The following is an 18,372-nucleotide window of genomic DNA, read 5'->3' as shown; positions in this document are numbered from 1 at the left end:
GGGTTTACATCATAGAAGGGAAAGGAAAGGGATAGGAGGATACCTAGTCAGTTGTACAACTGAATGCATTCAACTGAAATGTGTCTTCTGCATTTAACCCAACCCCTCTGAATCAGAGAACACATGTATCCTATGGTTTACATGCTCTGCCAGCAACTGTACATCAATGAGACCCTATGGAATGTTGTAGTAGGAGTATCTGGGGTTTATGGGGCTAGCTCTATGCCTCTATGTGTTTCTCTACTTTGACTTCGAGGTAGTGAGGAAACACCTGTGTACCGCATGCTAGATCTCTCCGACTGAGCCATTAATTATAGACACATAGTTAGCAGATCTGTTTGGTTAAGGGCAATCAATAAACTGAAAGACACTTTAAATTAGGCATTTCCTCAGAAATGTATAGGCTCATCCCATGTTTGTAAATAATTTGCTTTCAGGAATACTTCCTGGAATATTTAGAATTCTATTTGCTCAACACTAGACTGAGGTTGCATGCGTTCCAATTGGCACCCTATTCCATATATAGTGTACTGCTTTTGACCATAACCCTGTGAGCCCTGGTCAAAGTAGTGCACTATAAAGGGAATACGGTTCCATTTGGAACGCATCCTGAACAACTCTGCTGCATCATCTTCAGGTCAAGCCAGAGAGAGGGAGGAGTTGAAAGTTTGGCAATGTTTCCTTCACTGACTCATGAAAGAAACATGACGACACCCTGAGCTTCAAGCTCTCTCTACTCCTCTCATAGTCTCCCAACTGACAGCTACATGTCTGATAGTTTCTTATTCCTCTAACACACACCCTTTTCCACTTTCTTTCTGCTGTCTTGTCCCCTTTCTGAATGACTGAATTGAACACAGAATTACATTTAGAACTAATGAAATAGGATATCTGTGGAAGGAATGAATTGAGCCCAACCCTTTGTGGTATATGTGTCTCTGTCTGTGTAGGTGGTGAAGATGATGATCGTGGTGGTGTGTACTTTTTCTCTCTGCTGGCTGCCCTACCACGTGTACTTCCTGCTCCACCTGTTCTTCCCCCTCCTGTTTGAGACGCTCTACATCCAACAGGTGTACCTGGCTGTCATGTGGCTGGCCATGAGCTCTACCATGTACAACCCTATCATCTACTGCTGTCTCAACGACAGGTAGGTACACTACACTACACATGAACACACACACACACAGGTGCGCACACACACACACACATAAAAAAAAAATCTCTTTAATACCTGTTTTTATTATGTAGATAGATTATTCATTGCATTATTTATAAGTTATGGACCATTCAGCACATATTATTAATAACTTTTACCACTGTGGTGAAGGTAAAATGAAAAATACTTATTTGAATTCCTGCATGAAAAACAGCCACTTGCTCTCATATGACTTGTTGACATCCTGGGTATGGCACATATTAATACAACCTCTATGAATTTTTTTTTTTTTTAATGATTTTTAAATGGTTATGGAAAGACAGATGGCTAATGCTGCGTTCATAACCAAGTGGGAAGTGTGAATTTACCACCATAGAGTTAGATGGACTCTAGATGGATAAAACCCATTTTGGCATCGACATTGACATTGAGGGCTTCACCATTTTAAAGTAGTCAGCTGGGTGGGACTTCCTATGGGTGAATGAAGGATCACATGATTCCATCTGGGTCATCAGGAGGGATCAGCCAATGAATTCTACTTGTGAGCAAACATTCCATAACTGTAGGTAGCAGTAAATCACCAACTATTGCTACCTGTTCAAACAATACACTCTAGATGGCAGTATGTACCTTTTTAGTTTGCCAACTCATAGAAGTAGTAGAAAAAGAAAATGGACTCCTTCAAAATGGAGATGGCCTCAATGGCGCTGCCCGTGCTGTCACAGATGCCATAATGGGATATATTTAAGCAATAAGGCAGAAGGAGGTTTGGTATATGGCCAATATACCACGGCTAAGGGCTGTTCTTATGTACGACGCAACGCGGAGTGCCTGGATACAGCCATTAGCCGTGGTATATTGGTCATATACCACAAACCCCCGAGGTGCCTTATTATAAACTGTTTACCAACGTAATTAGAGCAGTAAAAATTAATATGTTGTCATACCCGTGGTATACCACGGCTGTCAGCCAATCAGCATTCAGGGCTTGAACCACCCAGTTGATAAATAAAGATGGTCTCTATCATTCTATATGTTTACCACATACGACTGGAAAAAATACATTTGAACGGCCCTCTCTGGTAGTTACTAGCGGGAAACTCGTCTATCATCCTTGAGCTCCAAGTGGGAGGTGGGAATTTACCAGTTGTTAAGTCGTAAATACCAATTGGATGCATTCACGTGCACCTGTTGAGAAACACCCAATTAGCTAATAGCCAACAAGCTGTGTCAACCGTAAACTAAAAGTACAGCTATCAGGCTTGTAAACAAATTATAGTCTTCAAAAACCATATTAATAAATAGATTTAAAAAAATTATGTTTCGTAGTTGAATGCCGAAAATGCTGTTATCCAGGTCATTTCCTTAGTAGGTGACGTCAGAGGTCACCATTTGGGAGAAGTCAGAGCTCAAGGAAGATAGACGAGTTTCCCAGTAGTAATTACATTTACATTTTAGTCATTTAGTCATACCCCCTGTGGGAATCGAACCCACAACCCTGGTGTTGCAAACGCCATGCTCTATCAACTGAGCTACATCCCTGCCGGCCATTCCCTCCCCTACCCTGGACGACGCTGGGACTCAATTACCAGTTGAAGGGCTGTTCAATAGATTTTTCCCAGACATTTGTTTTAAACATAGAGAATGATAGCGATATCATCTTTATACATGTCCCATTATGGCATCTGTGAGCGCACGGGCAGCACCATTGAGGACATCTTCATTTTGAAGTAGTCAATTCAATTTTTGTACTACTTACAGTGGGGAAAAAAAGTATTTAGTCAGCCACCAATTGTGCAAGTTCTCCCACTTAAAAAGATGAGAGAGGCCTGTAATTTTCATCATAGGTACACGTCAACTATGACAGACAAATTGAGGGAAAAAAATCCAGAAAATCACATTGTAGGATTTTTAATGAATTTATTTGCAAATTATGGTGGAAAATAAGTATTTGGTCACCTACAAACAAGCAAGATTTCTGGCTCTCACAGACCTGTAACTTCTTCTTTAAGAGGCTCCTCTGTCCTCCACTCGTTACCTGTATTAATGGCACCTGTTTGAACTTGTTATCAGTATAAAATACACCTGTCCACAACCTCAAACAGTCACACTCCAAACTCCACTATGGCCAAGACCAAAGAGCTGTCAAAGGACACCAGAAACAAAATTGTAGACCTGCACCAGGCTGGGAAGACTGAATCTGCAATAGGTAAGCAGCTTGGTTTGAAGAAATCAACTGTGGGAGCAATTATTAGGAAATGGAAGACATACAAGACCACTGATAATCTCCCTCGATCTGGGGCTCCACGCAAGATCTCACCCCGTGGGGTCAAAATGATCACAAGAACGGTGAGCAAAAATCCCAGAACCACACGGGGGGACCTAGTGAATGACCTGCAGAGAGCTGGGACCAAAGTAACAAAGCCTACCATCAGTAACACACTACGCCGCCAGGGACTCAAATCCTGCAGTGCTAGACGTGTCCCCCTGCTTAAGCCAGTACATGTCCAGGCCCGTCTGAAGTTTGCTAGAGTGCATCCAGAAGAGGATTGGGAGAATGTCATATGGTCAGATGAAACCAAAATATAACTTTTTGGTAAAAACTCAACTCGTCGTGTTTGGAGGACAAAGAATGCTGAGTTGCATCCAAAGAACACCATGCCTACTGTGAAGCATGGGAGTGAAAACATCATACTTTGGGGCTGTTTTTCTGCAAAGGGACCAGGACGACTGATCCGTGTAAAGGAAAGAATGAATGGGGCCATGTATCATGAGATTTTGAGTGAAAACCTCCTTCCATCAGCAAGGGCATTGAAGATGAAACGTGGCTGGGTCTTTCAGCATGACAATGATCTCAAACACACCGCCCGGGCAACGAAGGAGTGGCTTCGTAAGAAGCATTTCAAGGTCCTGGAGTCTCCAGATCTCAACCCCATAGAAAATCTTTGGAGGGAGTTGAAAGTCCGTGTTGCCCAGCGACAGCCCCAAAACATCACTGCTCTAGAGGAGATCTGCATGGAGGAATGGGCCAAAATACCAGCAACAGTGTGTGAAAACCTTGTGAAGACTTACAGAAAACGTTTGACCTGTGTCATTGCCAACAAAGGGTATATAACAAAGTATTGAGAAACTTTTGTTATTGACCAAATACTTATTTTCCACCATAATTTGCAAATAAATTCATTAAAAATCCTACAATGTGATTTTCTGGATTTTTTTTCCTCATTTTGTCTGTCATAGTTGACGTGTACCTATGATGAAAATTACAGGCCTCTCTCATCTTTTTAAGTGGGAGAACTTGCACAATTGGTGGCTGACTAAATACTTTTTTTCCCCACTGTATATGAGTTGGCAAACAAACTGAAAGGGTACATCCTGCCAGCTAGAGTGTGTTGTTTGAACAGGTATAAAGCCAAGGTTGCCGATGTACTGCCACCTACAGTTATGGAATGTTTGCTCACGAGTATAATTCATTGGCTGATGACCCAGATGGAATCATGTGATCCTTCCTTCACCAATATGAAGGCCCACCCATTGCACTCAAAGGCAATGTACATGCCAAAATGGGTTTTATCCATCTAGAGTCCTCTATCTAACTCTATGGTGGTAAATTTTCACTTGGTTACGAACACAGCATAATTCACTGTGGTGATAAAGTTTTATGAAGAGCCAACTTCCAATTGGTTTTCTGAAAAATGCCTGAAAAGTCTCTGAAATATGTCTCTGAAAGATGCCTATTTCACACTCAGTTATGACTGAGTGTCGTTACAGGCCAAAACAAAAATGTGACAGTTAGTTGCACTGCTAGAGAACTGTCAGGGTCTAAGTCTTGAAACATTCTGCAGTGCTCTTCTCTCCACAGCAATATCCATTTGAAGTTTTAACATTCATAAGCACATCTGCCTCTCCACTCATTTTCCAACAAACTCTTTCCTCTTCATCTTCAGCCTTTTTACTTTCTCCTTTTTTGAAAATCTCTCCTCCCACCCTCTCTTCTGATCCCTGTCTGTCTGTCTGTCCTCTGCTATCTATCCGTTTGTCTGTCTGTATGTACACTACCAGTCAAAAGTCTGGACACACCTACTCATTCAAGGGTTTTTCTTTATTTTTACAAATTTTTACATTGTAGTATAATAGTGAAAACATCAAAACTATGAAATAACAAATATGGAATCATGTAGTAACCCAAAAAGTGTTAAACAAATCAAAATATATTTTATATTTGAGATCCTTCAAATAGCCACCCTTTGCCTGGATGAAAGCTTTGCACACTCTAGGCATTCTCTCAACCAGCTTCATGAGGTAGTCACCTGGAATGCATTTCAATTAACAGGTGTGTTTTCTTAAAAGTTAATTTTTTGAGCCAATCAGTTGTGTTGTGACAAGATAGGGGGGGTATACAGAAGATAGCCTTATTTGGTAAAAGACCAAGTCCATATTATGGCAAGAACAGCTCAAATAAGCAAAGAGAAACAACAGTCCATCATTACTTTAAGACATGAAGGTCAGTCAATACGGAACATTTCAAGAACTTTGAAAGTTTCTTCAAGTGCAGTTGAAAAAACCATCAAGCGCTATGATGAAACTGGCTCTCATGAGGACCGCCACAGGAATGGAAGACCCAGAGTTACCTCTGCTGCAGTGGATAAGTTCATTAGTTACCAGCCTCAGAAATTGCAGCCCAAATAAATGCTTCACAGAGTTCAAGACACATCTCAACATCAACTGTTCAGAGGGGACTGTGTGAATCAGGCCTTCATGGTCGAATTGCTGCAAAGAAACCACTACTAAAGGACACCAAAAAGAAGAAGAGACCTGCTTGGGCCAAGAAACACGAGCAATGTACATTAGACCGGTGGAAATCCGGAGTCCAAATTTGAGATTTTTGGTTCCAACCGCCGTGTCTTTGTGAGACGCAGTGAGGGTGAACGGATGATCTCCGCATGTGTAGTTCCCACCGTAAAGCATGGAGGAGGAGGTGTTATGGATTGGGGGTGCTTTGCTGGTGACACTGTCTGTGATTTATTTAGAATTCAAGGCACACTTAACCAGCATGGCTACCACAGCATTCTGCAGCGATACGCAATCCCATCTGGTTTGGGCTTAGTGGGACTATCACTTGTTTTTCAACAGGACAATGACCCAACACACCTCCAGGCTGTGTAAGGGCTATTTTACCAAGAAGGAGAGTGATGGAGTGCTACATCAGATGAACTGGCCTCCACAATCCCCCGACCTCAACCCAATTGAGATGGTTTGGGATGAGTCGGACGGCAGAGTGAAGGAAAAGCTCAGCATATGTGGGAACTCCTTCAAGACTGTTGGAAAGGCATTCCAGGTGAAGCTGGTTGAGAGAATGCCAAGAGTGTGCAAATCTGTCATCAAGGCAAAGGGTGTCTATTTGAAGAATCTCAAATATAAAATCTATTTTGATTTGTTTAACACTTTTTGGGTTACTACAGGATTCCATATGTGTTATTTGATAGTTTTGATGTCTTCACTATTATTCTACAATGTAGAAAATAGTCAAAATAAAGAAAAACCCTTGAATGAGTAGGTGTGTCCAAACTTTTGACTGGTACTGTATGTCTCTCTGTCCTTCCCTAGGTTCCGAGCTGGCTTCAAGCAGGCCTTCAGCTGCTGTCCCTGTGTCCCCGCCGGCTCCTACGAGGGTCTGGAGCTCAAGTCCACACGTTACCTGCAGACCCAGACCAGCATGTACAAGGCCAGCCGCATGGAGACCAACGTGTCCACCGTGCTGCACGTGGCCGACGACCTGGAGCCTCCCAGGTTTGGGGCCCTAGCTGGGGCCGGGTGTGGGTCCAGGGCGAGGGGGGTTGGCGGAGGGGGGTTGTGTGCGATGGCGGCACCCAGGCGCTCCTCTCTGGACCTGACTTCTAATGGCTCCTCATCCCGCAGCGTCTCCAAGACCGTATCTGAGACCTCCAGCTTCTACTCTGGCAACAACCATCCTGAGTAGAGAGGGGAGAGGACAGTTAGGCATCGCTAAACACTATCTCACTATATATATTTGTGTTGTTGTGTGGGTTCCATCCATGTGTGTCTTTGACTATTTACATAATGTTCTTTCTTTGAATGTTGGGCATCAAGTCTACCGCCTGTGACTGAGGCTTGGTTGGTTCCCCTTCAGAGGGCAGTGTGCTAATCCAGTGGTCCTTGGTTCAAACTAAGGCAGTAAGGCATATCTAGGGCACACTGCCTGGTACCTGCTGTAGCCCAGAGAGATGAGGGCTGGGTTCATGACTGGGTAACAAGACTGGGTCAATACAGGACAAGACTGGATCAATACAGTACAAGACTGGGTCACTACAGGATAAGACTGGGTCAATACAGGATAAGACTGGGTCAATACAGGATAAGACTGGGTCAATACATGATGAGACTGGGACAATACAGAACAAGACTGGGTCAATACAGGATAAGACTGGGTCAATACAGGATTAGACTGGGTCAATACAGGATAAGACTGGGTCAATACAGGAAGAGACTGGGTCAATACAGGATAAGACTGGGTCAATGCTGAACAAGGTTAATACAGGACACAGCACTAACTGAACCCGATAACATTCACACTATCCACACACCTTCAACTATCAGAATGTATCCAATACTTATCTTGCAATTTACATTTGCTTCTAAGGACCCACTCACCACACACACACACAGTGGTGAATGAGTTTATATTTAGCTGGTGGCCTGTCAGCATGTAGACTTCAGTGGAATAATGTGGGATCGAGCAGAACAAACAGACCTGAACCTGAACAGAGTGCTAGTCAGCTGTGTACTTCACAGGACAAGACAACAGGGGAGAAAAGTGGTGTGATTACAGAGGCAGAGAAACTGCACTGTGAAGACTTGCTCTTATACAGCATGCTCTTATTGACAGTAAAGGCTAGATGGATTGTGTTTTCGGGGACGGCTCTTGTTAGTTCTTGTAACTAGCGATGGGAAGATGTGCCTGGATACTTAGCATAATGCAGATAAGGGAGGAAGGGAGGCAGCTTTGAGGCCATTCTCTCTGTATGAGACATCTGGGTCTCAAATGGAACCCTATTCCCTATATAGTGCACTACTTTTATCCAGAGCCCTATGGACCCAGTTCAAAAGTAGTGCACTAAATAGGGAATAGGGTGCCATTTGGCATGCGACCTCTGTGTGAGACTGTGAGTCCAGCGGGAGGGAGCTGTTATAGCTGTGTTTAATTATTCCTGATGTGTCACAGCAGCTCCTGTCTACCCTGCCATCTGAAACCCATCAAGGACACCTCATATGTATGTATGATGTTCAGCACACACATACCCACACAATAACACATTCTCAAACAGACACACTGACACCCACAGTTGTTCACACACCAGACAGAGGCACACTCACCCTCCAACACACACATGCACATGCATGGGCGTGTGTACACACATACACACACCCCCACACACACTTTGACCAGAGCAAAATGAGCACAGTAGTCATCTCAGATCTCCGGCAGGTTTGATGTGGAGTTTCAGCCTGGTAACACTAGGGCAACATGATCTAGAGGGCAGAGGGTGGGACAGGAGAGGTGGGGCAACAGAGGGGCAGCGGGGGGAACACCTGTAACTTAATATCTCTGGGCCTTGTAAGAGTTAGTTTATTCGTAGTGTGAACAAAAATATAAACACAACATGTAAAGTGTTGGTCCCAAGTTTCATGTGCTGAAATAAAAGATCCCAGAAATATTCCATACGCACAAAAAGCTTATTTCTCTCAAGTTTTTTGCACAAATGTGTTTACATCCCTGTTAGTGAGCATTTCTCCTTTGCCAAGATAATCCATCCACCTGACAGGTGTGGCATATCAAGAAGCTGATTAAACAGCATGATCATTATACAGGTGCCCCTTGTGCTGGGGACAATAAAAGGCCACTCTAAAATGTACAGTTTTGTCACACAACACAATGCCACAGATGTCTCAAGTTTTGAGGGAGCGTGCAATTGGCATGCTGACTGCAGGAATGTCCACCAGAGCTGTTGCCAGATAATTTAATGTTCATTTCTCTACCATAAGCTGCCTCCAACGTCGTTTTAGAGAATTTGCCAGTACATCCAACCGGCCTTACAACCGCAGACCACATGTATGGCATCGTGTGGGTGAGTGGTTTTCTGATGTAAACGTTGCCCCATGGTGGCGGTTGGGCTATGGTATGGGCAGGCTTAAGCTACGGACAATGAACACATTTGCATTTTATCGATGGCAATTTGAATGCACAGAAATACCATGACGAGATCCCGAGGCCCATTTTAAGGTACTGTATCTGTGACCAACAGATACATATCTGTATTCCCAGTCATGTGAAATCCATAGATTAGGGCCTAATGAATTTATTTCAATTGACTGATTTCCTCATATGAACTGTAACTCAGTAAAATCTTAGAAATTGTTGCATGTTGCGTTTATATTTTTATTCAGTATATAATCTACAATATAATCGACTATATAATCGACTATATAATCTACTATATCTAATATACAGTGGGGAGAACAAGTATTTGATACACTGCCGATTTTGCAGGTTTTCCTACTTACAAAGCATGTAGAGGTCTGTAATTTTTATCATAGGTACACTTCAACTGTGAGAGACGGAATCTAAAACAAAAATCCAGAAAATCACATTGTATGATTTTTAAGTAATTAATTTGCATTTTATTTCATGACATAAGTATTTGATCACCTACCAACCAGTAAGAATTCCGGCTCTCACAGACCTGTTAGTTTTTCTTTAAGAAGCCCTCCTGTTCTCCACTAATTACCTGTATTAACTTCACCTGTTTGAACTCGTTACCTGTATAAAAGACACCTGTCCACACACTCAATCAAACAGACTCCAACCTCTCCACAATGGCCAAGACCAGAGAGCTGTGTAAGGACATCAGGGATAAAATTGTAGACCTGCACAAGGCTGGGATGGGCTACAGGACAATAGGCAAGCAGCTTGGTGAGAAGGCAACAACTGTTGGCGCAATTATTAGAAAATGGAAGAAGTTCAAGATGACGGTCAATCACCCTGGGGCTCCTTGAAAGATCTCACCTCGTGGGGCATCAATGATCATGAGGAAGGTGAGGGATCAGTCCAGAACTACACGGCAGGACCTGGTCAATGACCTGAAGAGACCTGGGACCACAGTCTCAAAGAAAACCATTAGTAACACACTACGCCATCATGGATTAAAATCCTGCAGTGCACGCAAGGTCCCCCTGCTCAAGCCAGCGCATGTCCAGGCCCGTCTGAAGTTTGCCAATGACCATCTGGATGATCCAGAGGAGGAATGGGAGAAGGTCATGTGGTCTGATGAGACAAAAATTGAGCTTTTTGGTCTAAACTCCACTCGCCGTGTTTGGAGGAAGAAGAAGGATGAGTACAACCCCAAGAACACCATCCCAACCGTGAAGCATGGAGGTGGAAACATCATTCTTTGGGGATGCTTTTCTGCAAAGGGGACAGGACGACTGCACCGTATTGAGGGGAGGATGGATGGGGCTATGTATCGCGAGATTTTGGCCAACAACCTCCTTCCCTCAGTAAGAGCATTGAAGATGGGTCGTGGCTGGGTCTTCCAGCATGACAATGACCCGAAACACACAGCCAGGGCAACTAAGGAGTGGCTCCGTAAGAAGCATCTCAAGGTCCTGGAGTGACCTAGCCAGTCTCCAGACCTGAACCCAATAGAAAAGGGAGCTGAAAGTCCGTATTGCCCAGCGACAGCCCCGAAACCTGAAGGATCTGGAGAAGGTCTGTATGAAGGAGTGGGCCAAAATCCCTGCTGAAGTGTGTGCAAACCTGGTCAAGACCTACAGGAAACGTATGATCTCTGTAATTGCAAACAAAGGTTTCTGTACCAAATATTAAGTTCTGCTTTTCTGATGTATCAAAAACTTATGTCATGCAATAAAATGCAAATTAATTACTTAAAAATCATACATTGTGATTTTCTGGATTTTTGTTTTAGATTCCGTCTCTCACAGTTGAAGTGTACCTATGATACAAATTACAGACCTCTACATGCTTTGTAAGTAGGAAAACCTGCTAAATCGGTAGTGTATCAAATACTTGTTCTCCCCACTGTATCTACCAGAGACAGTAACAGAGGAGTGACAGTGCAGAAAGAATAGTTATCTAATTACAATGGGATAAGTAGATATTCTACACACCCAATGATTTACATTTTAATGGGTGTGTCTGCATGTTGACAGTTACATGTCTCAGTGGGCCCAGTAGTCCATAAGACAGCGGCCAGGACTCACCAGACATTCCATTACTCCTTCAGACCGCCACTAAATGAAACATGCCTTGCAACTGATTAATTTACCATGGGGAACCAGGTAGGCTGTTATTCTCTGCAAACAAGCTCTCCCAGGCACAGACACTAGTCTAGCTAAAAAGGCATTAATTCCAAACCGATAGGTAGCTCTCTTACAGTTAGTCAGACACCATGTGGACTGAATACTAAAATAGACCAAACATTCAGTTTCAAAATGCTGCAGAATGTTTTTACATTTCAGTTGGCAGGTTCAAGTGGAGATTTTGCCAGACAGGCAACTGAATGTGTAATCAACCTCATTCAAAACACATCTGTTAATTGACAACGTTGCAGGATGGATAGTAGGTTGTTTCAGAAAGCAGTGTTGGTTTTGATCACTGTAGTGATGGAGACAATAGGCTGGCCTTGTTCCTGTGGGCTGGGAGAGAGCTAGCGCCAGGCTGACTACTCAACTGGGTGAATGTGCTCATCAGTGCCATCACTCTCCTATCACACTAATTATCCACAAGAAGAGAGAGAGACGGAACGGAGAGAGACAGAACAGCTGCACACACACATAGAGAAGCACACAGGCAGACACACATGCACACGAACACACACACACACACACAGGGTAAAAAGAGCAGATCTCTCCTTTGCCGTAACAGATAGCTTACTGTAATTCTAAAATGGTGTGTCTGTGCAGAGGTAGCGTTTGTATTCATTAAAACATGTGGCCAAGTAAAAAAAAGAAGAAGAAGATGGTTGTAAGTGTGTGCATGTGTGTGTGTGTGTGATGTGTTTTTCAATTACCTGTATGTAGGAGTCTACCATCTACGTACATGATGGACCCTGGCTGGTGCAGCACACCATGATATGTGCTTATCTCTGCTACAGTGACCTGAGTGGCTACTGCTTTGATGGTCCCAGCAGTACTGCTGGACCGCAGCTCACACACAGTTTATAGTATACCACAGTCACAGTTGCGTTCCAAATGGAACCCTATTCCCCATAGGGAATAGGTTGCCATGGGACACACACACAGTGCTCTCTGATACAGCGCTGAAAGAGCAGTTAATCTCTTGTGTGGACCTCTTTGTACATAGTACAGTTATGTTTGGTTGGTTCTTTATGTACAGTATAACATAGTTGTTTCTTTGAAATGTAATTGTCAATCATACCAGTTCACTTCCTATTGTGATGTTAAAAACACTCGCTTGTTTGCTACTACACATGGCTTGGCTTGTGTGGTCTGTGTTGATCGCTGTTGTACATTCTGTCAAGGTAGACATCACAGGAAAGCGGTTGAAAATATAAAACTATTGCAGCTGATATGGTGGGGTTTACAAGCTGCCGGAGGGAGAAATGGCATGATGCACCATTGAACAAAACAACTCTGTTCTCTGTATTGCATTAATCTATCGAATGGACTTCACTTGTCAGGCTGTTGACTTCTCTGAGGCACTGTTGAACATTTCTGAACACTTTGTCTGACAATTACACGGACTGAACTATTAGCCCAGTAGGCAGTATCCCTGGAGGAAGATCTCTGTTACAACAGAACATTTATCACAGGCCAGTGCCATATTCCAGCCTCTAGCGGAGTCCCCTCTATTGGCTACTATCAGCAACTAAATCCCAAATTGCGAACCCTCTTGCGGTTAATTTGTTAGTGTTTGGGGGAGGATTCTAAACAAACTGTTGCACTGTATTAAAGTATCACTTTGATATTTCATGCTTTCATATGTGCTATTATGTGTTAGTTCAGATGTATTTCATGTGTATATGTTACTCTTATTGGGAGTTTTATGTCAGCATTGTGAACGGTACTTATTACAGTATTATTAATATATTTTTAGCAGGATTCATAAGTAAAAATAAATTAAACAATTGAAGGTATTTACAATGTTAGTATTACTTTACACTCCACCACTATCTCTGATCTACATTATCAGATGTTTTGTGGAATTTGTTAACCTTTTAACGTGTAACTATGTTGTTTGTTGTTTTCAGGTAAATCTCAATACTGTGTTAATGTTATGAATAAATGTTTGTATATATTGTAGCTACTTTTTTAATTCACCATCAGTTTGTCAATAATAGTGTAGCCTATAGTATTTATTATGACTTCAAACAAATAATTTAAACAATGTTTAAACATCAATTCAAGTTTAAACATCAATTCATATTGAGTAAATCGAAAAGCACCCCTGCACACCTCAGCAGAGAAATAACGCCTTTAGCTAAGTAATGTTGGGGAATCGCTAAAACATCACAGGCAGTTAGCTCTGGGAGCCGCATGGTCTGGACTCTACCTCATTGTAATTCCTGACCTTCAGTGGAGTCCTCACCAGACAGAGGAGAGGAGAGAAGAGGGAGAGGAGAGGGAGCGGGGAGCAAAGCGCCTTGTGTCAGATGAAGCATGTTTGTGTTTGGACTGGACCTTTGTTGTCTGTCTGTGAGAGGAGAGTAGAGGACAGTCTGTGCGTATTAAACTCCAGTCCATCTGCATGGGCTCGGCCAGAGTCTGTCTGTCCACATCTCTGTAGACCTGTCAGAAAAGGAGTGACTCATAGGCCATGTACTTTATCTGTAAGTAGGGATAGGTTCCAAATGGCACCTTAGTCCCTTCATAGTGCACTACTTTTGACAAGAGCCTTATGTGCCCTGGTCAAAAATAGTGCACTATTACATTTACGTCATTTAGCAGACGCTCTTATCCAGAGCGACTTACAGTTAGTGAATACATATATATTTTTTAAATATACTGGCCCCCCGTGGGAATCGAACCCACAACCCTGGCGTTGCAAACGCCATGCTCTATCAACTGAGCTACATCCCTTCCGGCCATTCCCTCCCCTACCCTGGACGACGCTGGGCCAATTGTGCGCCGCCCATGAGTCTCCCGGTCGCGGCCGGCTGTGACAGAGCCTGGATTCGAACCAGGATCTCTAGTGGCACAGTTAGCACTGCGATGCAGTGCCTTAGACCACTGCGCCACTCAGGAGCACATAAAGGGAATAGTGCGAATCACAGACAGGACTTGGCTGTCTGGGAGCAGTTTGTCTCAGAGTCATCTGACCATAACAAAGGTTTCTATCCTATTTCAAAGAAAATATAAGAATAAACCTGTGAGAGCAGTGCTGCATGGTTGTAGAGCGAGCGAGCCGCAGCCCAATACTTGAATTGCCTTGATGACGAATGCATTAGGAGACAGAAGTGAGGTTGACATATGAGCAGAATAGGCAATGAGATACAAAATGATATTGACGGCATGAAGAGATTGAAAGAGAAGAGGGAGACCGAGAGACTGACAGAGGGGAGAAGGCGGCGAGGGAGTATAGAGGAGTCCATGCTGAGATGAATTATCACGTTGGGCCCCACCACGGTGGCTCCTGACGGATCTGCAGCTCATGTAAATAAATCCTGATTTCTTCATTCACTCATCTCACTTCTTCTCAGAAGCATATCACCTCAGTCACAGAGAAAGGCGAGAGGGAGGGAGGGGGGGTCTGATAGAGAGAGATTGGTAACAGACAACTTGAGTGCACAAACTAGAAGTCGGCCAGATTCTTCCACGATCCCCCCTAGAGAAGGAGTGTGTCTTTAGCGTCCTGAGTGGCCGTGCAGTGATTAGTGTCGGTGTGAGTGGCAGGTGGTTGAGAGCAGTAGGGGGATTGTGAGAAGCTGCTCTCCACTGAGACTTTTCTTTCGCTCCACTACATGACTGTTACTTGCCAGAAGATACCGATCCTACCGTTACGCTTATTTACACTGAGCTGCTCTGGGGTTGGAACGCAATCATTGTTACATTAACACACTGTGGAGCCGGCGTGAGATAAGGGTCGGAAAACGTACCTCAATGCAGGGATGGGATATGCCACTGTACTCCAAATTTGACCTTTATCCACACTGCTCCATCGAGAAGATTGACACTGCCATTCCAAAATGGCTGCGGTGGCTACGGCTAGCTAGCATGAGGAAGAAAAGGGCCGTTTTCTGGGAAAAATGTGGGTATTTCAATCTTCTCGATGTATCAGTGTGGATAAAGGTCAAATTTGGAGTATAGTGGCATTTCCCATCCATGCATTGAGGTACGTATTCCGACCCATATCTCGTGCTGGCTCCACAGTGTCTTAATGTAACCATGATTGCGTTCTGAACCCAGCACAGTTCTGTGTAAACAAGGGTAACGGTAAGGTGGATCTTCTCATGTTCGTACCAGTGTCCATCCTTCCTTCCTTTCTCTCTCTCGTCTATATGTGCATAAGATGGAACTTGATCCGAGGGTCCTTAGATGGTATTTCTGTCACGGTCGTCGAGGAGTGAAGGAGACCAAAGCGCAGCGTGTTGAGCGAACATCGTAGACTTTATTTAATTAAAGAAACCACGATAAAAACAACAAACCAAAATGACGAAAGTGAAGTCCAAATCTGACACTGACTAAACAGGATCAAGGAAACAAAAACCCACAAAACCCAGGTGAAACCACACAGTATAAATATGGCTCCCAATCAGAGATAACGAGCCGACAGCTGACACTCGTTACCTCCGATTGGGAGTCATATGACTAATAAAGAACAATTAACCCAAACATAGAAATGCACAACCAGAAATCCCCAACATAGAAATACACCCAAACAATGAAAATGAACAACCCTGGCTCAATAATAAAGTCCATGGAGCCAGAGTGTCACAGTACCCCCCCCTAAAGGTGCGCACTCCGGGCGCACCAGCATACAGTCTAGGGGAGGGTCTGGGTGGGCGTCTGTCCATGGTGGCGGTTCTGGTCCAGGTCGTGGTCCCCACCCCACCTTAGTCACTTTCCGCTTCCGTAGCCCCTTCCACATGACCACCCCCCAACTAAACCCCACTGGATTAAGGGGCGGCACAGGACTAAAGGGCAGCACCGGACTAAGGGGCAGCACCGGACTAAGGGGCAGTACCGGACTAAGGGGCAGCACCGGGCTAAGGGACAGCACCGGGCTAAGGGACAGCACCGGACTCACTGGCGGATCCTGGCTGGCTGGCTCTGGCGGGTCCTGGCTGGACGGCTCTGGCGGATCCTGGCTGGACGGCTCATGGCTGGCTGAAGGATCTGGCTGCTCATGGCTGGCTGACGGATCTGGCTGCTCATGGCTGGCCGACGGATCTGGCTGCTCATGGCTGGCTGACGGATCTGGCTGCTCATGGCTGGCCGACGGATCTGGCTGCTCATGGCTGGCCGACGGATCTGGCTGCTCATGGCTGGCTGAAGGATCTGGCTGCTCATGGCTGGCTGACGGATCTGGCTGCTCATGGCTGGCTGACGGATCTGGCTGCTCATGGCTGGCTGACGGATCTGGCTGCTCATGGCTGGCTGACGGATCTGGCTGCTCATGGCTGGCTGACGGATCTGGCTGCTCATGGCTGGCTGACGGATCTGGCTGCTCATGGCTGGCTGACGGATCTGGCTGCTCATGGCTGGCTGACGGATCTGGCTGCTCATGGCTGGCGGAAGGCTCTGGCTGATCCTGTCTGGCGGAAGGCTCTGGCTGATCCTGTCTGGCGGAAGACTCTAGCGGCTCCGGTCTGGCGGACGGCTCTGAAGGCTCATGGCAGACGGGCGGCTTAAGCGCCTTTGGGCAGACGGGCAGTTCAGGCCCCGTTGGGCAGACGGCAGACTCTGGCCGTCTGAGGCGCACCGTAGGCCTGGTGCGTGGTGCCGGAACTGGAGGTACCGGGCTGAGGACACGCATCTCAGGGCTAGTGCGGGGAGCAGCAACAGGACGCACAGGACTCGGGGAACACACAGGAGGCTTGGTGCGTGGTGTAGGCACTGGTGGTACTGGGCTGGAGCGGGGAGGTGGCGCCGGAAATACCGGACCGTGCAGGCTTACTGGCCCCCTTGAGCACTGAGCCTGCCCAACCTTACCCGGGTTGATGCTCCCCGTCGCCCGACCAGTACGGGGAGGTGGAATAACCCGCACCGGCCTATGTGGGCGAACCGGGAACACCATGCGTAAGGCTGGTGCCATGTACGCCGGCCCGAGAAGACGCACTGGTGGCCTGATGCGTTGGGCCGGCTTCATGACATTCGGCTCAACGCTCAATCTAGCCCGGCCGATACGTGGAGCTGGAATGTACCGAACCGGGCTATGCCTGCGTACAGGAGACACCATGCGCTCTACTGCGTAACACGGTGTCTGCCCGTACTCTCGCTCTCCACGGTAAGTCCAGGGAGTAGGCGCAGGTCTCCTACCTGACTTCGCCACACTCCCTTTTAGCCCCCCCCCAAGAAATTTTTGGGTAGTACCCACGGGCTTCCAGCCTTGACTCCGTGCTGCCTCCTCATACCGCCTCCTCTCGGCTTTAGCTGCCTCCAGCTCTTCACGAGGGCGGCGATATTCTCCCGGTTGTGCCCAAGGACCCTTTCCAGCCAGTATCTCCTCCCATGTCCATGAATCCTTTGGAGCTGGGTCCTGTTGCCGCTTGACACGCTGCTTGGTCCTCTTATGGTGGGTTTTTCTGTCACGATCGTCTAAAACAGGAGACCAAGGCGCAGCGTTGCGAGTGAACATGATGACTTTTAATTAGAAAAGCACGTCAATACAAAACAAAAGACGAAAGTGAAGTCCAACAGTAACAAAGACTAAACTTGGAACAAAAACCCACAATTCCCACAGGAAAACATTTAGATTAAATATGGCTCCCAATCAGAGATAACGAGCCGACAGCTGACACTCGTTACCTCCGATTGGGAGTCATAGACGTGATAGAAATACACCCACAGAAATGCAAACATAGAAATACAACCAAAACCCCACAAAACAAAATACACCCTGGCTCAAATACAAAAGTCCCAGAGCCAGAGTGTCACAATTTCTCTCTTCAGATGTTCTGCTCTGATTGTCGTAAGGGTTTCCCCTGTTGTGGTTCACT

General features: G+C 45.4%; 1 protein-coding gene across 1 annotated transcript in view; it reads left to right on the top strand.

The window, feature by feature from the left end:
• Positions 1-7,136, top strand: part of LOC311144853 (substance-P receptor-like) — a gene marked incomplete at both ends in the record, with an annotated part of 27,037 nt that extends 19,901 nt beyond the window's left edge. Inside the window, 2 exons of the mRNA XM_084181010.1 lie at positions 951-1,147; positions 6,764-7,136. Of these exons, the coding sequence (XP_084037136.1) occupies positions 951-1,147; positions 6,764-7,136 (570 nt within the window). The remainder of the gene's footprint in view (positions 1-950; positions 1,148-6,763) is intronic.
• Between the last annotated feature and the right edge of the window lie 11,236 nt (positions 7,137-18,372).

Source organism: Coregonus lavaretus, assembly GCF_964263955.1.
Source record: "Coregonus lavaretus genome assembly, chromosome: 17".
In the NCBI taxonomy this organism is placed as follows: domain Eukaryota; kingdom Metazoa; phylum Chordata; class Actinopteri; order Salmoniformes; family Salmonidae; genus Coregonus; species Coregonus lavaretus.
The sequence above is the reverse complement of the archived record's forward strand: the minus strand, read 5'-3'. Positions and strand labels throughout refer to the sequence as shown.